The 26284-nt window shown below is 29.3% G+C and overlaps 2 protein-coding genes across 10 annotated transcripts in view; both read right to left on the reverse strand.

Moving 5' to 3' along the window:
* Positions 1-14058, reverse strand: part of LOC132938401 (zinc finger protein 568-like) — a 29004-nt gene extending 14946 nt beyond the window's left edge. For 3 of the 6 annotated variants that reach the window (XR_009663909.1, XM_061005208.1, XM_061005206.1), the window contains exons 1-12: positions 6467-6773; positions 6226-6324; positions 4796-4832; positions 3416-3458; positions 3256-3352; positions 3126-3177; positions 2836-2878; positions 2643-2772; positions 2532-2583; positions 2212-2257; positions 2040-2148; positions 1910-1958 (exon numbers count right to left, since the gene is read on the reverse strand). Coding sequence is in view for 5 of the 6 variants with exons in the window: in XM_061005208.1 (XP_060861191.1) it covers positions 1910-1958; positions 2040-2148; positions 2212-2257; positions 2532-2583; positions 2643-2772; positions 2836-2878; positions 3126-3177; positions 3256-3352; positions 3416-3458; positions 4796-4832; positions 6226-6313 (746 nt within the window). In the remaining variant the exon portion in view is untranslated. Of the gene's footprint in view, positions 1-1909; positions 1959-2039; positions 2149-2211; positions 2258-2531; positions 2584-2642; positions 2773-2835; positions 2879-3125; positions 3178-3255; positions 3353-3415; positions 3459-4795; positions 4833-6225; positions 6325-6466; positions 6774-9185 lie in introns of those variants that run through there. The other 3 variants (XM_061005207.1, XM_061005209.1, XM_061005210.1) reach the window with 3 other exon arrangements.
* A 1632-nt stretch (positions 14059-15690) lies between these two features.
* Positions 15691-18432, reverse strand: LOC132938402 (S-formylglutathione hydrolase-like). 4 transcript variants are annotated; one of them, XM_061005211.1, is made up of 6 exons: positions 18178-18432; positions 17415-17495; positions 17156-17346; positions 16520-16709; positions 16005-16224; positions 15691-15932 (listed from the first exon to the last, which is right to left on the reverse strand). In XM_061005211.1, exons 2-6 carry the CDS (start codon positions 17480-17482, stop codon positions 15744-15746), a joined length of 858 nt encoding a protein of 285 aa, XP_060861194.1. In that variant the 5' UTR covers positions 17483-17495; positions 18178-18432; the 3' UTR covers positions 15691-15743. The 4 variants fall into 4 exon arrangements, with proteins under 4 accessions (XP_060861194.1, XP_060861196.1, XP_060861195.1 ...); XM_061005213.1 differs by lacking the exon at positions 18178-18432 and adding an exon at positions 17875-18097; XM_061005212.1 differs by lacking the exon at positions 18178-18432 and adding an exon at positions 17719-17868.
* Positions 18433-26284: the final 7852 nt, after the last annotated feature.

Genomic DNA, 26284 nt, shown 5'->3' on the forward strand with positions numbered 1-26284 from the left:
TTCACAATAGTTTTCAAAAGTAAAAAATGTTCAGTAGTTTTCAAACACGACATGAATAACAAAAGAAAAATTAAGGGAAAACGGGAATTTTTACGCAAAATCTGTTTTCGAAAAAATTGATTTTGGTTTTTGTTACAACTCTAAAACAAATGACTGTAGGTACATGAAAATTTGACTGAATGTTTATAATAACATTTTCTATACACGATAAAATTTTGAAAATAATTTGATTCTTTTTGAGCTGTTAATGGACATTGTCAGTTATCAATATTTTTAGTGTTTTTTTTCTGTAAATATCAATAAAACTTTATTTGTTGGGTAAAAAAAGCGTGGAAATTTAATGCAAGGCTCCTGATACATTGTTACAATAGCAGTTGAAAAATATTAAAAATACATAGGCACAATTTTTTTTTATGAGCATTTAAAATTGAAATTTTGACAAAATTTCAAATTTAATAATTATTTTGTTGTTAGAAATTTATAAAATGTTCAACTTTTATAGCTAAGAATTGAAAATTGAAAACAAGGCTCCACGTAAATAGGTTATATATAAATTACTTTATTCACAATATCATCAATTATACTTGGTAATATCATAGGCTGACTGACCGTTTTCGCTCAGAATCGTTTTTCTTATACAATGATATTATAACATTGAATTCAAATTTAACACTATCCATTACAGTGACGCACTAGTAACCTACTGTACAGCAGAGCGACATCCACTTGTCCACCTTTTTAATTTAAACTATATTTTTTTGATTTATTTTTTGTAGTTTAGGATAAATGTGAAACATTTTTTGCCATTCACTTTGACGTTACATTTTAAACAGAACAAAACTAAACCATTTGTTGAAAAAATACTTTATATTCAGCAACAAATTTGTTTAGCCTACTAGACGTAGTTGCTCTGATTTACAGCATTTTAAATATAAATAAATAAAACCGAATGAATGTTACACCCACTTGGATCACGATAAACACGACTAATGTATGATTCACTAAAACCTACTCAATAACAGGTTACTACTTGTCTCGATAGGTCTCAGATAAGATAAGAAAATGACTTTGTCAAATTACATAGCCTATTAATATAACTATAAATACGTTATTTTAATTAAAATAAATAAAATAATACTTATTATGCATTTAAAAACCGTATGTATGCTATAAAAAATTGTAAAATACAGAAATATGGAATACATGTCAAAAAAGGACAAAATATGCAAAATAGAACTTTATATTTTGTATCTATTGATTACAAATCAAACTTGTAGCTTACAAAGCTATTTTTTGAACTGTTCAGAAAAAAACATGCAAATGCATATAAATCCAGTTAACCTTAGTTATTAAAATAGATATGTTAAATTTGAAACCTTGAATTAAAAATTAAAGTTATTATTAAAGTTTTCAATAATTGAAAAAAAACTAGAATTAAATAGAAAATTTCTTATAGCTATAATAGCCTAAATATATCAAACATTTCATTATGTATGGCAAGTAGTCATTCTAAAATTTTGTGAACATTGAAAGTATCTACAGTTATAACTTATAAGTTTGTAAAGTACTCCAAAAACATTAAAAAGATATTGTCATAAATTGGTATTGCATATAAATATTTTACTATACGAGTTTGATAGTAAGTTTGTACATTAGATAAGTAATAATTTAAGAATACACAATAGCAATCACGAGATTAAAATCAGAGAATACAAACCAATATATTAAAATAAGCTTTTTTGACTAATTATTAATTCATTAAGAACAAAATTAAAGGGTCAAAAACAAGTAAAACAAAATATTATTAATGTAAATAATGCATACAATTAATTTAGTCACTTATTGTTAAATGTACAATAAATATTATGATTGTACAAAGCAATCTGAACTTTCATTGATAGGTACTTACAATGAATCACCTTCTGAAGTATTAGCAATAGGAATCCTTATCAATTCATCTAAAAATATAAACAAATATATTAAATAAAAATCAAATAATAGTGTAGATCATAAACATAATTGCAACAAAAAAACCAGACCTTTGTTTAAATAAGAATCCATTGTTTCATCTTTATACAAATGCTTGTCATTGTCATCACAGATCTCACTATAAAACTTATCTTGTTTAAATTTTTCACAATTTTTCACCTAAATACAACATAACAGTCTTATAGGTATCTAATATTTTTTAATTTTAATTTCAAAATAAACCATTTTTTTATCTCCTTTCTTCTTCTTCTTCTTCTTTTTTTTAAACCTACAATGTACATAAAAATAAAATACAATACCAAGTGTAAAAAAATATTTTAATAAACAGGTACCTAATACACACATTATATATTTGTAAAGTTTATGAGAGATAATTTAAACGTGCACAAGAGCAAACATTAGATTAAAATCATAGATGATACAATGAAAACTTTTAGATGTAAATAATGCACAAAATTAATTAAGTAACTTATAATTAAATGTACAATAAATAAAAATATGATTTTATAATGCAATTTTAACTTTTATTGATAGGTACTTACAATGAGTCACCTTCTGAAGCATTAGACATAGGAATCTTTCTAGTCGATTCATCTAAAAATATAAAATAATAAAATAAATCATAAACACCATTCCAAAAAAAAAAAACAGACCTTTGTTGAAATTAGAATCCATTGTTTCGTCTTTATACATATGCTTGTAATTGTCATCACAGGTTTTATTATAAAACTTATCTACTCTCAATGTAACTATATCGTTATTAATATTTTCCTCATTTTGTACCTAAAGACAACATAACAGTCTTATAAGAATCTAATATTTTTTTATTTTAATATCAAAACAAACCATTTTTTTATCTCCCTTCTTTTTCTTCTTCTTTTTTTTAAATCTACAATTAGCATAAAAATAAAATACAATATCACTTATAAAAATGTTTTGACAAACAGAAACCTAATACTAAACCTAAATGTTTGTAAATTTCTTAAGAATTACAATTAATAATAATAATATAATACACAAAAAAAAATTTAATGTAAATAAGGCACAAAATTAATTATGTAACTTATCATTAAATGAACAATAAATAAAAATAAGATTGTATAGTTCAATTTGATCCTTCATTGATCGGTACTTACAATGAGTCACCTTCTGAATCATTAGCAATAGGAAGGCTTCTTGTCAATTTATCTAAAAACATAAACAAACATATACAATAATAGTTAAATAGTATAAATCATAATCATCATTAAAACAAAGAGAACAGACCTTCGTAAAAATTGTCATTGTCATCACAGGTCTCATTACAAAACTTCTCTACTTGCAATGTAACTATATCGTTATTAAAAATTTCACCATTTCGTATCTAAAGACAACATAACATTCTTATAGATATTTATAATTATTTTATTTTTCTGTAAAAACAAACCATTGTTGTATCTTGCTTCTTTTTCTTCTTCTTTTTTTTAAATCTACAAAGTGCATAACAATAAAATACAATACCACAAATAAAAAATATTAAAATATACAGGTAGGTATCTAATACATACATTATATCATTCATTATAAATACTATACATTGTTCACTGGACGAATTTTCGGCGGCACGAAATATTTACTGCCAGTAGATGGCAAAACGAAAAAACTACTAATGGTTACAACGGTACTGTCTATTACTAACCACGCGCCCGCACTCAAACCACAGCCACCCAGGTTAGTAATGGAGAGTACTGTTGTAATTGCTAGTAGTATTTTCGTCTTGCCATCTGCCGGCAGTAAATATTTTGTGGAACCGAAAAACCACCCCATGAGCAATCTATAGTATTTATAATCAATTATTATATGTTTGTGAATTTGATGAGAATTAATTTAAATGTGCACAAGAGCAACCACAAGATAAAAATCAGAGAAGACACACCAATCAAAATGTTTAAATGTAAATAATGCGCAAAAATTATTAAGTAACGTATTATTAAGTGTACAATAAATACAAATTTGACTGTATAAACTAATTTAAACTTTCATAGACCACTTGTGTGATATCGTTGACTCATTCAATTCGGAAATTTTTGAGCTATGCATTTCGAGATTGAGGGTGTTTTGATTTGAATCCCACTTCTGAAGTTGTAGACAGAAGAGTTTAAGTCAGGATCAATAATAACTTGAATGAGTTTGATTCATTAAATATATTAATTCATAAACAATAACACATTTCTTATTTCTGCAATAAACTTAAGTAACAGTCTAAGAGAACAATTATACACACATGACTGAAAGCATGGTTTTCACACATTACACAATCATAACTAGTAATGACATAGGTACATACAACAACGATCGGCAAAAAGTGAACTAACTAGTAACTGCATTTAATAGTGGTAATAATAATAATAATATCGGCTAGTGTCGTGCCCAGTTGACCGGACAACTGATGGCTGCACACTAGCGACTAAAATTACTACAAGTTAATAAATTTCTAAAAATTAAAAATCGAGAAAGTTTACATGCCGATCCCTCACTTGGCAAGCTTTTTTCTTCATTTTGTTTTCAATCTTTTTTAATCTACAAAATATTTTATATTATATATTTACTATTTATAGTGAAATAATTATTCTATAATATATAAGTTTAATAATTTATTTTTTAAAATTCAACTTTATAGGGATCAGTTAATTTTTCATACAATTGTCTATTATTATACAATAAATTATAAAAAAATATAGTTTTTAACACTATGTAATTACTGTGTATAATATTTAATTATATGTGCCTGTGTACATTAGAATTTTTAAATCAATTTCATACTTACAATGAAATATTATCCTCTTCAACATTTTTTAAATTTTCTGAAATAATGGTAAAATTATTAGAAACATAAGAAAAAATTAATTTGAGTAAAAATAGAATTAACATTATTTTTTATATAATTCAAATATTAATTGTAATCCTTTCAGTTAATTTTGCAACTAATTTGGGTGCATAACTATGTAAAGTGAGTTAATCAGAACATGTTTTAAAATTTAGTATGAATAAAAGCCTATATGATATTAGAAACTTTAAATTTAAACTTTAAATTTGACAAGAGATGAATAAAATTAAAATTAATGACATAGGGCATTCTTCTGAAGACAAATTTTATAATTTATAACTTAGTAAAAGACAGAACACCATTGTATTGCATCTTCCTTTGAACCAATATTCTCTTAGATATTACTTGTAAGAGTTTCAATTTTCTATTGCTCAAGTAATAACTTTTAATATTATATAATCACATAAGTAGCTAACGCAATTATTGTTTTAATTTTTAAACATCAACCAAGAAAACCGAATTAGAAAAGTTTGTCTAATTGTAAATGAGATTCACAACTATTATGTATTAATATCTAATAATAGTCATTATTGTAAAAAAGAAAAATATAGAAGAAATTCAAATAATATTTGTTATAACCAGGGCTGTGAATTTCATTCACTAAAAAAGTCTTAAATATGCATGCATATTGCATTTATGCACTAAAAACGAGTGAAATATACTTTAAAATATGCACTATACAATTTAAAAATATGCAATTTGAAAAAAAAATTATACCCACATATATTGGATGAAAAAATGTTTTATTTAAATAAATATTGTAATTATAAAATGACTTTGAAAAAATGGACTTATAAAAATAATAAAATGAACGCTCTACATCAGCTGACGTGGTAGGGGCATACTTGAAATATGCCATACTTGTTAAGTCTTCAGGTATATCCAAACTACCAACGTTTTCTTCTTCTCCGTTCAATATTTTATTAATTTTATTAATATTTTATTAAGATTAAAAATGTTTCAAGTTTGACTTTTGACCACAGATATAGACATGCAATAACAACAGGAGGTTACGGTATTGCATGTTACTCCAGACCGGGTTTAACACGATGTTCCTGCTATTATTACCATTGCGATAAAATTACAACTGTAAAACTGTATCGTCCAAATTCAAGAAAATTTACAAATGAGAAAAAAAGCAAAAACAAGAGGAACTCGCAAAATCATGCATTTTGTACCCTTCCGGTTAAATATGCAAAAATATACAAAATAAGATTTTCAAAATATAAATAACGCAAAACAAATTTTGATCAAATCCATTTGCTTATACAATGTAGCGAAAAAAAACATGCAAATGCATGAAATTCACAGCCCTGGTTATAGCACTAGGCACCAACAATTACAACTGCCTATAGAAAATTAAAATATACCTTTGAGTTTTTTTTGTTTCTTGCGTCTGTGGATTTCATGTTTGATAATATTTGCTATTGTTACAAAATCTTCTGTGATTGTAACCATCCTTCTTCATTCTATAAAATGATAATCATAAATAAAATTACTTATGAGTAGGACTAGTAGATATTAACTGTTAACACTAAGTATCTTATAAATTATATGAAATATCTACATGAACAGCATATATAAAATTACATATAATACATTTTTGTTTACCCAGAGCATAATAATTTGTAATCAGCCATGCATTGATTTGATTTTTGTCACTTAAATAACAAATATAACAGAATCTATGGATTCTCAACTCTAAACTAAAGTAATAACTAAACTAATATTTCTACACGATATAACGATATTAAATAAATGTTGTAACAGTAGACTGAATAATTAAGTAGGTACGCTAATATCACAGATAGAAATTCAGAACATAGTAACATTATTTAGTATTGACGGACGGACGGTTAATCATTAAATTACTGGCCATCGGAAATTTACAAAACATATTTTGGACTTTGGAGTCACATCATAATCACATAATACTGATTATCATTTACCTCCATATTATATCTTTGATATCCCGGGATTGTACCCAGGTATTAAGGTTCTATTCTTAGATCATATACAATGGATGGAGTCATAGCATACTACGGGCATAAAAAGAGTTGATGCCAACATTACTATAGGACCTGTGACATCTGCGCATGCGCAACTGCTTATCATAATATTTCAATCTGTTCATATTATTATAATGTCGACACTCTGCGCCAAGCATTAATGATAAGAGACTACGCGCATGCGCATATCATCGAGGTCCTACAGTGATGTTGGCTTCACAAATAGTTCGTATGGCTCTATCCATTGTATATGATCTAAGGTTCTATTGTAAAACGCGACTTTTTGTCAGAATTGATAAGAACATTCGGCGCCGCTCAGCGCTGTGACCAATATTGGCCGTCATGCACATAGATATTAATATCTATGGTCGTGCAACCATAGTATCTATATCCGTGATCAAAACACAGATAACGTTCTTATCATCAAGTTTCATAATAGGAAAAAATCGATTCAAAAAAAATCGTTGACCAAAAAATCGATTTTTTGGAGAATCGATTCTTAAAATAACGATTTTTTAAACAACTAGATGGTGCTTTTTGACGTCATGTTCTAGCTCTCCCTTGTGACGCCCTGGTTCATATTGATTTATATATAAAGGTTTTCTGTACTCATTAATTTCAGTGCGAGTACTCCCTGCCTTAGTCCCACTTGATTTCGGAGCGAGTATACACTGGAAAGTGTGTTGTACCTGTCCTGTATGGTATCTTGTATGATATCTTGAACCGTGATTACAATTACCATTATTATCATGTAAAAGAAAATATGACCAATACAAAATTTCAAAAAAATACAAGAAAAAAAATATGAGAAAATCGGATAAAATCGGCCAAAAAAAATCGATTTCACAAAAACATCGCCCTAGCAGAATCGATTTAAAAATTGATAATTCGACCATCACTAATTCACTCTAATATTTAAGCGAACCATGGATAATATAAGAATAGTATCTATGAAGCTAACGGCATAAAACGTGAATTGCCGATCGTAAATTTGGTATGTTACGCGTTTGTAAGACTGAGTCAACACATGCGGAAGTGGCGTCCTCTTAAGTTATGAATTTATGATCATTTAAAAATGTACAGTTTCAAAACGGTTATAAACAAAGATCATTAACTTAGCAATAATATTATCAATAAAAAGCCTACGTTGTGCCCTAGATAATTATCTTACATTTCAATTTTATAATGGGTCAATTCGCTAAAATATTATCAAAATTAACGCCACAATATGAAACTGGAAACTGGTGAACGAAAATTTGGTATGCCGTACGTGTGTACGTGTGTGAGACAGAGACATCACATGCGGATGGGCCGTAATAAAAACAATAAATTATTAAAATTGAGTACTAGCACCGACCATAAGCAGTAATATGTTTTATGATAATTTTTAAAGCTGAAAATTCCTATCTTGGAAGCGGTTTTGAAATAATTCTGGAATGTGTCATAATATTTTTATAATCTCAATTATTTAGATGATATTTTCAATAAATATACATCACAAGCATGATACGTTCTGGCAGTGGCGTGGCGAACGGTTATTTCATAGGCAATTGCCTCTGAGATTTTTTCTTAAATATAGGGGTGGGTGGTAGCCGGTGGGCCCCCTAGTAAATGTAATATGATATACTCAATGTCTCAATAGGTAGTCAATAACGATCTGAAATATAATTAGTTATATTACATTAATACATTATTTTATGCGTTGTAGTAAACCCAAAAGCCATTATATTATTTTAAATAAAATAAGTAAAATAATAAATTATACATAGTATAATTAATGAGTAGAAACGTAGGTATTAATATAATCCTAAATAACAGGAAACATAGAGCAAAGGTGAAAACAACAAGTTGTTTTACCTAGTCACAAAATAGTGCAATTCAACAATATTAGGGATGTATTAATACCCACAGCTATAATACGATATTAAACAATATCACGTAGAATAAATTATTCATTTAGTATAATTTATAATGGGTAATGTAGGTAGTAATATGCAATGTAACATAGGCCTAAATAACAGGAAGCGTGGATCAGAGGTGAAAACAACAAGTTGTTTTACCTAGTCCCATCATAATGCAATTTGACATTACTAGGGAAGTAATATTAGAATATAGATATCACGCCACCAATACGTCATTGTTAGAACCCGCATAAATACGGGTAGAGCACCTACTATTACTTAGAAGATAGTCAGCCCTCGTCGTAGGTCTATCAAGCTTACGACAGTGCTTATAGTTATTTTGTAATTAAAACTTGTAATAATAAAGTGTTATGTAATTATCATATTTTAAAAGTATAAAAAGTGTTATTAATTATTTACCTATCTTTCTCAACCACGACTCAAGACGACAACGAACGTGCTACGTCGTTTAAATAATTATTGTATTAGTGTTCAACGTGTCCTTCACGTCCTTCAATTTGGTGTCAGGTGTGGGGTTTTTCGATATCGAATGAAAAAAGTTGATTTTTCCATATAAGTAATTCGAGACCCATCGACGAACCACGTTCAACGTCATCAAGAGTTTCACGCCGAATTGTACAAACAATTTGGTTTCCACATCAATCCAGCCGAAAAGGTCAGTTCAAGGGACAACGTCCACGGAACATACCGAGCCAGCAGAGCTTGTTCACGGAGTGCAGTCCAAGGAGGATTTCCAAACGAAACCAGAGCAGTTTCAAGGGACGCATTCTTCCACCTCCCGCCAGATGGACCAAGTGTAAGTTATTAATATTAAAATATACTTAGTCAAATCTGTTGTGAGTTAAGGTTGTATACTGTAGATGTATACAAGGAGTAAAGGGTTAAGTACAGACGACCCAGAGTTAAAAGAACCTGAATCAGATTCAGTTTTAACGGATACAATAAATTCCGAGGGTTCTGATAGTACAGAAAACAGTACAATCAATACGGGTGTGTTGATAAATTTGGATCAAACTATTACTAGGAGTTTGTTAGATACATCCGACACTATGGTTAATCAGTTAGATTTCATTACTGCCTTGAGGTTCCTACCCGAATTCTCAGGAGGGATGAAACGGACCTAGCATCTTTTATTTTGCAATGTGAATTTGTTTTTTCCAAAATACCTGATACAATGACACCTGATATTTTAGGTGCCGTACTCACCAAGTTAAAGGGGAAAGCTTTTGACGCGGTTAGGTATCGGGAGATTTGTAGTTGGGAAGAATTAAAATCGCATTTGGGAACAATATTTAGTACAACCCATTCATTACAATACTTACGTGGGCAGCTAAATACTATGAAGTTAGGTCAGTATGAATCAATAAAAGATTTTGCTCAACGTATCGAAAAATCGTGTAACGAACTGACACAGGCATTAACCATAGGAAAAAGCGCGGCAGAAGCCAAAATACACGCACAATCAGTACAAGAGCACGCGCTCAGCGTGTTTATAGGTGCAGTACAGGAACCCATTAAAATAATATTACTATCGCGCAATGTTAGTAATTTTGAAGAAGCCGTTTTACTTGCGATAGAACAAGAGGCCGTTTTTGCAAAAACAACGACGGAACCTGAGTATAAAAGTAATTTTCGGAATAATACGCGGAACAATTTTAAAACCAATTTCAGAAAAACGGGGGATCGACCGAATGTCGATAAAAGTACAATCAAATGTTTTCGATGCGACCGAATAGGTCATTACGCTAATGAGTGTAGGACTTTAGAGCAAAATATTTCAAACAAACCGGATATTAAAAAGGAGTATACGGGTCAGGTTAAGTTCTGCAAATATTGCAAATTGAAAAATCACGACATCAGTCAAATTTTGTCGAAAATTAAGGGAAAGAAAAAATTCCAAGGGGAGCCTTCAGGAAGTTCAGGTAATTACAATAGGCGAAATTAAAAATAACGTACGAATTATCACACCAATTAACGCCGAACACATTATATGTAGGTCTAAGGACTTTATACCTAGCGAAGGTAAATTTTTTAAGGAGAAAGCGGCGCGGATATGAATATTATTAAATTATCGATATTAAAAGAACATATAGTTGTTAATGAAGTCGAAAAACAACTCATAAAAGGAATAAGCGCGACTACAATATTAACTATAGGAACAGTAGTGGTCGATGTTTTTATTAAAGACAAAAAGTTTAACGTAAAATTCGATATTGTCTATGACAATTTTCCTATATCGGAAGCAGGCATCTTAGGTATAGCATTTCTAAAAAATAATAAAGCTATAACTGATTGGGATAAAGGAGTACTAATATACCCGAACCCATAGAGAACAAAGTCGAATCTATTATAATACCTGCGCGCGGTAATTGCGTGTTACAGGTCAAAGCCGATGAGATAATACGGTCTAATTTAGTAGCGATTAAAAAATATGCTATAAACGACGATGTTATAATAGCAAATAGTTTAAGCCCGGTGCGCGACAACACCATAATAAGTAATATAATTAACATATCCGAACAATCATTTATTATTGACGAATTAACCACGAGTAGTTTGAAATGGCAGCCATATACGGATAAGATTTTTTTTATTAATGAGGATCACGAGCCGGTAGGTAGGAGTCACCCGGGTCGAATAACATTATTAAGCAATTCAATTAAAACTGATCATTTGAATAAGGAAGAAAAACAAAACATTATAAGCATTTGTAATGAGTATTCTGATATTTTCCATCTAGAGGGGGACCTATTGACTGCAACGGACGTTGTAACCCATAAAATTAATACACCACGGTTAACGAAACATGAGATTACGACCCAAATGAAATTCACGAACGAAAACAAATTTATTGTAGTTAATGAAGACAATCGAATAACTGTATTGTATAAATTAAAAGAAACACATTTAACCGAATTAACGGGGGAACAGTTTTTTCTGGCTATAGACGAACTAAAAACATTTAGCGAAACAAATGGAATAAATCAATTTTCCATTACTCGTTTTGAGGGGTTAACAATGCTTACCAACTTTGAGCGTATTAGAACCATGTTCAGATACGTGTTCAAGGGAACCGAGGTACCGAGGTATGTATAAAAATCTATACCGAGCAAAGCTGGACCGAAGAAGAGCGGGAGCGTATCATATATGAATATCATAGCACTCCGATTGGGGGGCACTCTGGTGTATCACGGACTGTGAAACGGTTACAGATAAACTACAATTGGAAAAAGTTAAAAAAAGACGTTAAAAAATATATTGGGAATTGTGACATATGTCAGAAAAATAAGTCGCATATCAGGACGAAACAACCTATGATTATAACTCGACGGTAACAAAACCGTTCGAACGTATATGTGTAGACATAGTGGGTCCATTACCACCCACGACAGGGGGAAACACGTACATCTTAACACTACAAGATGAATTATCACGGTACTCGCTAGCAATGGCGTTAGTCACCACTGATGCATCTACGGTAGCGCAAGCATTCGTAGAACATTTTGTGTGCATTTTCGGAATTCCGACTTCGATACTCACCGACTGTGGTACTAATTTAAAACGAATTATGCAAGAAGCGCATAAGCTGGCACGCGCCAATTTAGTTAAAAAGAAAGAAAATAATAAGCATTACTACGATGAAAATTCACACGCGATTAATATACAAGTAGGGGACAAAGTCCTATTAAAAGAGCATAACAAACGTAACACGTTGAGTAGAAATTGGACGGGCCCATACGAAGTACTCGCGGTACACGATAACGAAAACATTACTATTAACAAAGGTCGTAAGGGTTACCGCATACATATAAACAATGTTAAATTGTTTTATGAAACCGAACTATGAGGAAAGCTATTCAATTGTTTGCATAAAGTAGTAATAGATATATACATATTAGTAGAGATAGGTATATAATATATATATCGACAACATGTTTATAAACATAAAATACACATAGACAATACAAATACGTGTATCTAGTTTTATTTTTATTATTATTTTTTTTGTTTTATGTCCAATCCAGTCAGATTATTATGCAGTTAATAATTGGCTGTACACTGGTGATGTCACAGTTACGATTCTCAGACAATCAATTGCCGCCAAGATCCGGTATCTATTACGAAAATATAGGTCCAATTAAAATTGTTACTAACACATGGGATTTGGTATTTTTTCTTGACACATCATGTTATACTGAACAATTGGACGTAATTGAAGACCATATGCACAAATTACAAACCCTATGTACCGAACTCGACGCGTACGGCACTACGTTAGGAGCATCAATATGGTGCGAACCTTTATTAAGCCATGCGTTATTATTAAATAAAAAAATACTACAGCGTAAGCAATTACTACTAGACTCCGTCGAACTTAGGCGTCGTCGGGGGGTAATGCAATACGTTGCACAAGCAGCACAGGTACTATATGGGTTGTGCAATTGGGCATGCATAAAGAAATTTGAGTCCTCTATAGGTAAACTACGAGAAACAAAGGGGTCCAATAAACCTAGTAGACGAAAATCTTAGAATTTTAAAACTACAAGCAGAAACGTTCGAAGAACAATTAGGGTCACTAAAACTAACAACAGCGAATTTAGTTAGTTTAACCAATGTCACTTTCCCGGAAATTAAATCGAATAAGCGATTCATAATGGTTAATCAGGCATTGGTAATACAAATGATGCGGGTAAACACATTCGTCGAGATATTACAAAGTGCTAGGTCAGGACAAATACATCCGAGTTTAATAAGTGCGAAAGATTTACTAGAACAGTTTAAAAACATTAAACTTATTCTACCTAGTGGGACCAATATGCCACTCGAGGTGCAATATAGCAATGTTTACGATTTAGTAAAGCTTGCAGATTTGACGGTATATTCTAATAATAATAACATTGTTTTTATTTTAAGGATTCCACTAGTGTATCAACATGTTTTAAGTTTATATAATTTAATACCACTTCCAGTGTGTATTACAGATAACAAAAAGAAATGTATGTATATTAAACCTAAGCACGATTTTTTAGCTGTAACAAAATCAAAGGAGCTCTACTCGACTTATGACAATTTTAATCCCACCATTTGTAAACCTGTCCACGAATTTTTGGTATGTCCCGAAACGCACCCTTACATTCTAGGAGTATGAGACCAGTGTGTGAAATACTCCTAATGCCGGAGCCGCGAGAGGTACCAGACAATTGTGAGATACGACATATCGAAATGGCAACAACAGTGTTCCACAAATTAAAACAAAAAAACGAGTAGTTATATGTTACAAATAACGACTCATTATTCGTCACCTGCGATGGAGACCAAGAATCAAAGAACCATGTATTAGAAGGAGCCGGGATAATTTCATTAAACGAAACATGCCGTGGTTATGCGAACAGAGACGTTCTCATTCCAGGACGCATAGCAGGAAAATCTCAGTATACTGATTTCATTCCAACATCGGTCATCAGAGACAGAGAGGAAGACAACAGCCAGAAGCAGTATGCCAAAACAATGGAGGCACATCATGTAAAAACAAACCAAATGCACGACATGAACGCAATAACTTATACTAAAGAACAAATCACGAACCAACGACAACATGAAGACCGGTACGATCAAATCGAAACAAATATATATTTATATGTCGTCATTGGGGGAGCTTCTACAATGATTATTATAGCAATAAACATTATAATCGTCTGGTTCGTCAGACAGGAAACAACAAAAACACCACCACCCAGACCATGGGAGTGTCCTATCATGATGGAAAATAAATGGACACAAACGCCAACACCAGAATCAACAGCGGAGGTCACCAACACAACACCAGAAACGGTAGAAGTTGTTCCAGATGAAGTGAGCGTGTGTCTGTGCCTCGACAAGATTCAATTAATAAGAGCCCCCATATAATAAGTACCTTTTGCAGAGTAAGTTTGTCAACCTTATATGGGCCCTGGGGCCACCACAACACTAAATCCAGCCCGGCTTCCACTTTTCAAGTTCAAAATATTTAAAGAACCTAGTTAGTAGTTCATGCATTATAATAATTGTACATGTTATTAAACAAGTTAATCTTTTTCGTGTGTTTACGTCGGATATTTGGCTACCTATACGTGTTATTATTGCCCTGTTTGAATGTGTGATGACCATTAAAAGGACGTAACACTGGTATTTGTTGTCTCCGTCTTACCAGTGCGTAACATAGCAAATTTAAGCTCAGCAGAACACTTGTAGCTTCGTTAGTTTAAACATTAGAATGAATTGACCTATTATGAAACTTAATGGTAAGAACATTATCTGTGTTTGTACATAGGTTTAATAATATATTATTTTGTTTATTATAATTTATAAATTATAATCTATTGGTAACAAAAAATAGTTATTATGATTGAATATCATTTTAGACCTGTATTTTATATTAAACTAGCTGATCCCACATACTTTGTTGCCTGTAAAAAGACAACTCTTAAAAAAATTGTGTTTGTTCAACTCATTTTGTGTGTTACTTGCTGCAATAAGTGCAACTCGTCAAATTTAGAAGAATATTATCTAGTGAACCTCATAGGGTTTTATTTATATTTTAATTTTAAAGCAAGTTATGAGTATTTTTAAATGTACAAACAATTTTAAATTTTAAAATACTCATAACTTGCTTTAAAATTAAAATCCAAAAAAAACCTATATAGTTCATTAGATAATTATCTTGCCTTTAAATTTCATAAGAGTTCAGTTCACTCTAATTTTTAAGCTAACAAAGTTAAAAGTGATCTACTGAGCTTACAATTTTCTATGTTATGCGCTTGTAAGACAGACAGTATGCATGTGGGTGTCTTAATATTTCGCCTTTAAATATTTTGGCCTAAGGCATAAAATCAGTATTAAATTAAATTATTAAAAAAATTAATAATGCCTATTCATTGTGATTATTTAATTAAAAAAAAACATAAATGTAAAATCATTTTACAAGGACATTCTAGATGAATGAAATTTAAAATGTTCTTCAATGAATGTTGATACAAAATAATATCCATGATCATAGCCATCTTCAAGAAATACTTTGGTCTTGATTTTATTATCTTTACGCTCATTGGCCGCTTTTACAAAATTATCGATTAGTAAATCCTTTGTTAAAAATTCATCGTCACTACCCTGAAAATATTAAATTCAGAAATGAGTATGATTGTATGCTATAAATATAAATTTAGTTATATAAATACTTACCACATGTATTAATATTTCCATTTCAGGGCCATCATAATATTTTACTAAAAAAGTTGTATCCCATTTTTGCAAAATTTCTTTTTCCTTTCCGACTAATGTTGTCAATCCACCAATTAATGTGGGTGAATTAGAAATATTGCAAGCAGGTGCAAATAATGACACTGATTTATATCTGCCTGGATATTTTAAAGCACATAACAATGCTCCATGACCACCCATACTATATATAAAAAAAAATTATTATTATTATTATTTTAATAACATAAACTAGAGAGCCATTAATCGTCCACATTTTTATATTTACTAATGTACATACATTGATACTTTTTTTGTTAATTAAATTTAATAATATATAATATAGTAATATAATAATAATTATGTGTTATTATTTATAATTTACATAGGTTGATGAATTGCTGCTATTACAAAAGTTGTCCACTCTCTTATATATTAGGGCTCTCTAACATAAGCTATCATAATATATTATTTTATATTATTTATGTATATATATATACCTATGTCCAGCAATAGATATTTTATCTTGTATAACTGGGAAACTATTTAATACCAGTTGATGGAGTTCCTCAGTTATATAGGTAAACATCTGATAGTGTTTATTCCACGGTTCTTCGGTAGCATTGACATACATAGAAGCACCAGAACCAACATTCCATAGTTCATCTTCATTAGGAATGTCGCAGTTTCCTTTAAAAATTCAAAAAATAAAATTAGTTAGTTAATAATTTTATTCCATTGAATGATAACCAAAATAGTATGAAACGTATAATACATTTAACCAATTAATGTGGTATTTAATATTTGATAAACTTTTAATAGAACTTAAATATTTATTAAATATGTATTTTCAGTTAAATTGTACTATCTAACTACAATTTACCCAAATGTGGACCTAAATATTTGATTTACTATTAAGTTTTAATACAACTTTAGTATCTATTTATAATAATCACTTATAATTATTAATCTCATATATCCAAAGTTTATATATTTTAATATAGAAGATATAAAATAAAATGTATAAATATCATAGTTTTAAGGATTCTAATTTTCTAATTTGTTTTAGTCATGTAAAGAAGAAATTAAATATTTTTTCAAATTTATTTGCTCTACCATATCGGAAATAAACTTACTAGGACTAGTATCAGGAGCAACAACAATTATTTTGTATTGAGCAGCAAATTTTTGAAATCCTGCTTTAGTGATAAAATTTTGTTCGGTGCATGTAAGACCTGATAAGTAAAATAATACCGGACATTTTTCAGTTTCACTCACTCCAGGAGGTAAGTAAATGCCAAATTTCATGTTACATTGCAATGTAGGACTGAAAAATATAAAAAAATTAATGAAAAATTGAATTTGCAATATTAAGTTTGTGTTCAAATAATTTACCTAAAATGTTCATATACTTTCTGGTAACCACCAAAACTTTTACTACTGGAAACAGACTTGAGATCCATTTTAACTAGGTATCTATGAAAAAATACAGAATCTATATAGTTACTTAATCATACATATCATTTAAATTAAAATAATACTAAAAAGGAAATGATTTATAGAAAATTGAATTGATCAAAATCAATATGAAAAAAAAATATTATATATTTCACAGTTCTCAAATAAGGTACCTATGTCAAATTAACATAATTGCATAATATCATACAAATATGATATTATATAATAAATAAAAACTTGCTTCTAGGTAGGTGTCTACTATTAAATGGCTACGTTGAACAGTGTTATCAAGAATATCGACAGTAGTTACACAAACGCAGCCGACAGTTTACAACTTAATTCAAACACTCAAATGACAATTACAAAATTATTTGATATAAATAATTAATATAACTACCTAAATAGATTAAAAATTTAAACAGAAATAGAAAAATTAAATAACCAACATTGTTGAAGTTAGAAAATTAACTAATACATAAGTCAAGAAAAAAATAAGAATCTATAATGTATTAATATCATATAAATAATATGTAAATATAGTATAATAAGTAGTAGACGATGGACATCTACAATCTACATGAATACACAAAATAGAATAATACATCTAAATAGTACAGAGAATAGTAATTAAGCATTCCGAAGTCCGAAACATGAACTTCAGAGATAAACTTATTAAACGATAAGGAGACCCACTACTCACTAGTCTCTGACTGGCCACTGTTGTAGTGTTGCCTGCTCTCGATAGTCAGTACCACGATGACACGATTCAAGAAGATGCTAGTTTTAAGTTTGGTACACAAAAAGTCACAGATAATGAACTTAATTATAATAATATTAATAATACATTTTACATTTATTATCTACAAATACTACAATCTACAACCACAGAATATATATTATATATATATATATTATATATTCTGTGCTACAACCAGCATTCATATTTCATCTGTGCAAAAAGTAAACATTAAACAGTTATCACTTATCACAGAAAAAAACCAAACAGGTAGTGTAGACACTCGGTCACTAGAATGCGCTCATGTCATCATATTTTGAGACAGAATAAATGTAATACTACCATATATAATATATATAATATAACCTTAAACCTACTATATAATATCTGTGCATGACGTGATAGAAGGAAAATTAGATAAGCACACCTAATGATAATTCCATCTTAAACCGTAGGTAAAAGCCATGAACATGTGGTATACAGTATTCATTTCCATGTTTAAAAATAAGAAGAGGAGTATGTTGAAGGTACATAGTTGTAATATAGTACGTACCTAGACAAATATAGCGCAGGGACGGGTCCAAGGGGTGGCTAGGGACCCAGGCCCTCCCCAAACGAGCATGTACCAGACACCAGTTGCCCTCATATGTTAATATAAACACGATTACAATATATAGCCCGTAAAATAGGGGAGGTAAATATACAAATAATAAATAAAATTATTTATAAAAATATTGTAAAATAGTATAAAATGATTTTTATATTTCCAATTATATATGATATTGTATTTTGTAATAAATAATAAATATAATGTATTATACAAATAATATGGATAAAATGAAAAATGTATTAATAATAATAGCTGCCTTCTACTTGGTGCAAAGCGAGGACTTTACCAAAACGCGTACATTTAGGCGCGTCTAAGTGGATAGCCGATTTATCGCGTGGGTAATGAGTAACGACAATTTATTATATTAATTATTAGGCTTTATCAGAATACGCTAGTTATTATCATTTATTACACCCATCTTTATTAGTATTTGTATGGTTGTTAGAAATTATTATATGATACGATGTATACCTACGTCTTTCATAGGTACATTTTATAGTAGACGAAAATCACTGACGTTGTTAGACGTTGTGGACATACTAAGACGATAGAAAATATTACGCGAGTGTATAGTGAAAAGGGCAAGGTTTTGTTAGTTTTAAATAATTATACTTTTTATAAAGATCGCATTACACACGCGGGTGTGAAATGACGATGTACATTAAAGTCGTGTACCTACGTCAAAGCTGTTTGTGAGTAAAGATAAAACGGTGCTTTTCAAATCGGTTATCGAACCCAAACACAATTTTTTTTTTGTCAAATTATAACATTGAATACCTAATTATAATATTTATTATTTCATTGACTTTTTCATATTATTTTATTAGTTATTATTACAAAATACAATATTGTAATATTAATATACAATATTAAGTAGGTATATATAATTCGAAGCATATTCATTTTAGATTCTGAGCGAAGCGATGAATGTATTGATTTTACAATGATGTGTGTTTTATTTTTAATTTTTTTTTGTGTTTGTCATCACCTTTTAGGACAGTGCTTGGATTTTCTTCAACAGTAACTTTTCTGATAGGAAAGTGAATCTAGTTGATACTTTGGGGGGTCAGAAGTAAAAACTTCTGAGTAGTTTTCAAACGCAACGTGAAAAACTAAAGAAAAATTAAGGGAAAATGGGAATTTTTACGCAAAATCTGTTTTTGAGATAATCGATTTTGGTTTTTGGTGATACTCTAAAACAAATGACCGTAGGTACATGAAATTTTGACTGAATGTTTATATTAGCATTTTCTATACACCATAACATTTTCCAAATATTTTGACTTATTTTGAGCTGTCTACGGACATTTTCAGTTTTTATTTTTTTTAGTTTTTTTTTCTATAAATATCAATAAAATTTTATCTGTTAGGTAAAAATGCTTGAAAAATGAATAGAAGAGTCCTAGGTTATTGTTTCAAAGGCGGATGAAAAAAATTAAAAATCCTTGTTCACAGTTTTTATTTATAAGCATTTAAACTTCAAATCTTGACAAAATACTGAAAAATCACGAAAATTAGCAAATTATTTTATTCATTAAGAATTCATAAAAATTGTTCTTATTAAATCTAAGATTTGAAAATGTAATACAAGATTATCCATGAGTTTGTCTACCTTTATCAAAAAAAAAAAATGTCTACAAGAAAGTCAAATTAAATTTTTATGAGCGTTTGAAATTCATATTTTTACAACATTTGATATTCACTCGACTTCTCGTGTAACGATTTTCTTATTTTGTTGTAATTAAAAAACGTATGACTGTAGATACTTGAAAATTTCACTGAATGTTTATATTAGCATTTTTATACACCATACATAATTTAATATAAGGCTCCTGATACATCGTTCTAATAGCAGTTGAAAAATATTAAAAATACATAGGCACAATTTAAAGTTCAAATTTTGGCAAAATTTATCAAATTTATAATTTATTAATTATTTTGGAGTTAAAAATGTATAAAATGTTTAACTTTTATGGCTAAGGATTGAAAATTTGAAACAAGGTTTCACGTAAATAGGTTATATATAAATTACTTTATTCACAATAATATCATCAAATATACTTGGTAATATCATAGGCTGACTGACCATTTTCGCTCTTATACAATGATATTATATCATTGAATTCAAATTTAACACCGTCCATTACAGTGACCCACTTGTAACCTACTGTACAGCAGAGCGACATCCACATTTTTTTCTTTCGTTTTATACTATTTTACTATATTTTTATAAATAATTTTATTTATTATTTGTATATTTACCTCCCCTATTTTACGGGCTATATATTGTAATCGTGTATATAATATTATAACATGTGAGGGAAACTGGTACATTCGGTTGAGGGCAACCGGTACATTTGGTGGAGGGCAACTGGTATAATTTTAAAATCCCGATAACAGCTGTGGGGGGGGGGGGCAATTGGTCAACACCCCCCCCCCCCCAACATATTATTTCACCAATTTTCATAGGCAAATTTACATAAACATTGACATTTACATTGACCGTTTAGGAAAAATCTACAATATGAAAATACGTTTGGGTTTTGTTATTTAATATAATATATATTATAATTTGTACCTATAATAATCATTGATTGATATATTACATTAAGATTACACTAATATTGGGAAACAATTTTTAATTTAGAATACAATGTACCTATATTTTAATAATTGTATTTGTGTTGTAAAAAAATTTTTGCCCCCACATATTTTTTTCTCTGGAGTCTGGATTCGTGCTTGCTATAGTGTATAATATACTAAGAAGGTATACAAATTTTACATAAATACATTATGAATAATGATACATAATAATATTATGCAAAGGCTGTGGTGTATTCACGTTGGCGAGAACTGGAAAGGGTTTAATTCCTTTACTCTTTTTAAAAAATATTTGTTGATATAAGTATTTTTATAATGCTGAAAAATGAAAATACACGCACCCATATCATATATAGTCGTAGTTGACGTCCAAATTATGTTTTGACGACTAATGTCAAATAACAATAATAGTTAATGCTCAAATGTGAAATGCCCTGCAATGTCGATTCTGAAAAAATAAACATGGACATTTATTGTTATATTCTAAATTGGATTTTAGATTCTGAACGGATGCGATGAATTTTTACAATGATATGTGTATAATGAGTTTTTTTTTTAAAAAAGTAACAAATTTCTTGGACTTTTCAAAATACCTAACAGGGGAAACAAAGGAAAAACGGGAATTTTTATTTTGTTTTTTTTTTTGTGCAACTCAAAATCTAATAACAGTAGGTAGGTACTTGAATTTTTCAACAAATATTTATATTAGCATTTTCTATAGAAAAATATTATTATACATAAATTTAAAAACAACGAAAGTGAACGTTATTCAAAAATCTATACATAGCACAAAAATGGCTAAAATATTTTGAAAATTTTATTAATTCTAGAAAATGCTAATACAAATATTTATTGAAAATTTGAGGTATCTATAGTTGTTCTTTCTTGAATTATAAGTTATAACCAATAAACAAAATCAATTTTGTGAAATACTGATTTTGCTTAAATAACATATACTCCGGCTTTGCCGCACTCATTTTTTCACCACGATTATTTTGATTAGAACTCGTAATTTTTTCGTGATAAAACAATAAAAACTACTCTCGAAGTTGAAGAATGTAGCATTTTTACTATTTACCTATATGAAGTATTGACATCAAACACACAAATAAAAACATGATTGTAAAACTAATAATATATTAATCGCTCCAGTAATTTTTACTTAACATAGGTAATGTAACTTTACTTAACTACTGATATTTGTTTATATTTTAAAATAACTTTAACTTGTTAAAATAAATTGTTAAGTTGTCATGTCTTGTCAAGCTTTTTCGATAAGTAGTCATGAGGATATGCAGTATATAATAATTAATATCCATGATATGGGTTGCCACTGGCCAGTATTGCCACTAGTAAATTTAACTAACTAAATTCTAGTCGTAGTTGTAAGACAACCAATATTTTTTTAGACAGTCCTGTCGTCGACTGTCGATAACTTTGAGTATGTATATTTGGTTGCGTCGTCCATAATCTTACGGCACTATAAGTGTTATTTTTCAATCTCTTTTTGGCCGACTCTGAAATTTACGGTGTCTTGCTAACGGACATATATTATAAGGATATAGGCCTCACGCTTTTTGCTTGGGTTTGGAGACATCCATTCAAAAACAAAATTAGAAAATTGGTTTCAAAAATGATATTATATATTAATTATATCCATAGCATTTAAAAGTGTATGTTTTAGAGAAATAACAAAATAGGTACAACGTACATATTTTTTTTGTATTTATGGTACAGCATCAACTACTAGGTTAATAGCTTGTAACAAAAGAATAGTTAGTTGTTACATATAAGTAACACTAGATTCCCTAACTTAAGTTGTACATATCAATAAGTTTTAGAAATGTGATGATGAAATTTTCAGATTTTGTTATTTTGAATTGGGCTAAGGGCTTCGAAGAGGTTGTCAGGAATTTCTAGGCTTTTTCTGATATTTATATAATGGTTTCGACAGTAAACAAGGAGGTGCTTGGCTGCGAGAGGTTCTCCGCAGGTTTGACACATTCCAGGACGTGCTTATCTGCGCATAAGATGTCCATGGGACGTGTTTTTGCGACCTTTCCGTAGTCTGTTTTACATATATTAAAAATTAAAATATCCAATAATAATATTATTGTAATCGCAAATTCGGAACACATGAGCAATGAGCGGTGATGATGTGTATAGACTGTAGAGGCCGCCGACCGACTTTTTTGACAAATAGTTATTAGTAAAAGTTACTCTTAAGAAGTTAATTGTCAAAACAATATTTCAGAATTTCAGTTTTTAAACATAATATTTTAAAGAAAAACATTGATATAATAATATTTAATTAATACTAACTAATAGTAATTTTAACTAATAAATCAGGTTTAAATTTAAATGAGGAAATAAAAGAACAAATTAAATTAATCCCGGGTCAAATCAATTAAACCATTCTGTTTTCAATTATGCCAAGTATGTACATGATTCTTTATAAATAGTAGAAGTCAGTGAATTAACAAAGGATCCTAAAATATAATGTTAAAGTTCATCTTTAGCAAATTATGCATTTTCTTATGATTTTATTATAATAGTGTTGTTATTTTGTAAACACTATAGTAATAGATAGTATACTATTTAGTATTTCCTATCAATAGAGTCAGTAAGAGTCTTCAGAAATCAGAGCGAAAGCATGGAATTGAGTAATTCCGTTCAGTTGCTAAGTGGAATTTAAGATTTTTTAATAATTTTAGAAAAAAAGGGTTTGAGTTAAAAAAAAAAAATTGCACTAAGTTTATATGAAGATATCGGGGCTCAAGCAATTTTTAAGCAATTCAGAGTTATAAAAAAAGTAAGTAGTTTCAATGTGAAAATAACGATACACATGTATACATAACACTTATTGGTACAGGTTATAATAATTATTTATTATATCTGTGGCATCTGTATATTCTTATTTTATTTAGCAAATCTGTACAAATATTAATAAGTGATAATATTGATGAATTATAAAAAGTAAATAAAAAAAATATTATTTAACTTTCTTAACCTATACCTATATTTAAAATATTATAATTTTAAATTAATAAGTCCTATATCTATTCACAATAATGAAACCTAACCTAACCTAACCTAACCGGCCCAAATTTACAACTAAAATCTATTGTGATGGATTTCGAACAGGCATTTAAAAAATCATTTAAAGAATTTAAGCGATTAAATTCTGTTGTAAAAGGGTACGATGAAAAATTGAAACAAATAAAAATAAATATTTAAAATCAATAGATCACAATAACTTGGTATTATAATTATACATATTATATTAATTTTTTTTCTAATTTTTGATGAAAAATATATTTTAACATTTTTATTTTAACTTGGTATTACAATATACATATTAATTTTTTTTTGTAATTTTTGACAAAAGATATTTTAATATTTTTAATTAATTTTTTAATTGTTTTTTTTATGTTCTATAAATGTAAATAATAATTTTACAGTTGTAATTATAAAAAATTGTATTAATATTTATGCAACTTTTATAAAAAAAGTTTAACATTTTGAATTAATATTTAGTTATGGAATATGTTTGCGGGGATATTTTGGTTTCAGGAAATTTAGTCATGGAATATTTTTGCAGGGATATTTTGACGTGTCACCCATTACTCCATTCCGATGGCAAGTATAATTCGGATGGTAGCTCCCACGTGGTGATTATAATATTATTGTAAATAATAAATTCATTAGCACTAAATAAATTAGGGCTAAAATTCAGTAACCCCCACCGAATACTACATAAAAAGTAATTTATATTAATACACCTCGAATCAGTGATGGTACTACGCATTTTGGGGCCCTGGACAATATTTTTGGTGGGGCCCTTGATGATTATGTAACTAGATGGTAAATACTTACACAGTTACACTTGATACATACACTACATACATACAATACTCACACTTGTATTTTACAAATAGTCTACAATGTAATAATACATAATATTATGTTCTATATGGTGCTACCAACTAAGTTTAACTAGTAAGCATGTAAGCCCTTGGCCCCTTGTAAAATTAGATTGATTTTAATATTTATACATTTTTTTTACAAAACTGTAGCCCGCGGCCCACCGTGCTGTAGAATAGTACCTAGCACAGTGGCTAGTGGTCCCACATTCGGCCCTGACTGTAAACATCTTTCCGTTTATGTTTATACGTTTATTTTCTATTGAGATTTTAATCTCCTTGGTGTTTGGTCTTGGTGGTCTAATAATCACAATTGTCTTATTTACTCCTCTACCCATAGGCGAAAATCCAATACAATATCAGGGGCAAGGACTAACATTTTTAACATCAATGTGAGCCCTCCTCTTCGGGAACTTAACTCTAAAAATATGTCTGTTTTCAGTGGGATAATTGGATATTTGGGAGTTGTTAACAATGGTTTACTCAATCAAAAATATTGAAAATTGAATGCAAAGTTCCTCTTAAGTTGCTGGAACAAAAAAAAATAAAAATATATGAACACAATATTTTTTATAGACATTTTATGTTCAAATTTAGACGAAATTAGATATTTAAATGAAGAATAACGATTTTAATTATTTTATTGTAATTCAAAAATATTTACGTAGTTACGTAGGTATATTATTATACTAGCTGATCCTGTGCACTTCGTTGCCCGTTAAATGTACCAACTCTATATGACTCAAACTTTGTTCAATTAGTTATTTAATATTCGGTGTACGGTGTTGGACGGTGTGGACCCAGTGCGGTTTGTACGTAAGTGTATGATTTAACTCTAAAGTATCAAAGTTATACCAAGTTTATTTTGATATAATACGGCGGATTAATGTAATCAATTAATACATAGTCCTAACCCAACCTAAACGTACTAAATTCC

This window comes from Metopolophium dirhodum, chromosome 2 (assembly GCF_019925205.1).
Source record: "Metopolophium dirhodum isolate CAU chromosome 2, ASM1992520v1, whole genome shotgun sequence".
NCBI lineage: Eukaryota > Metazoa > Arthropoda > Insecta > Hemiptera > Aphididae > Metopolophium > Metopolophium dirhodum.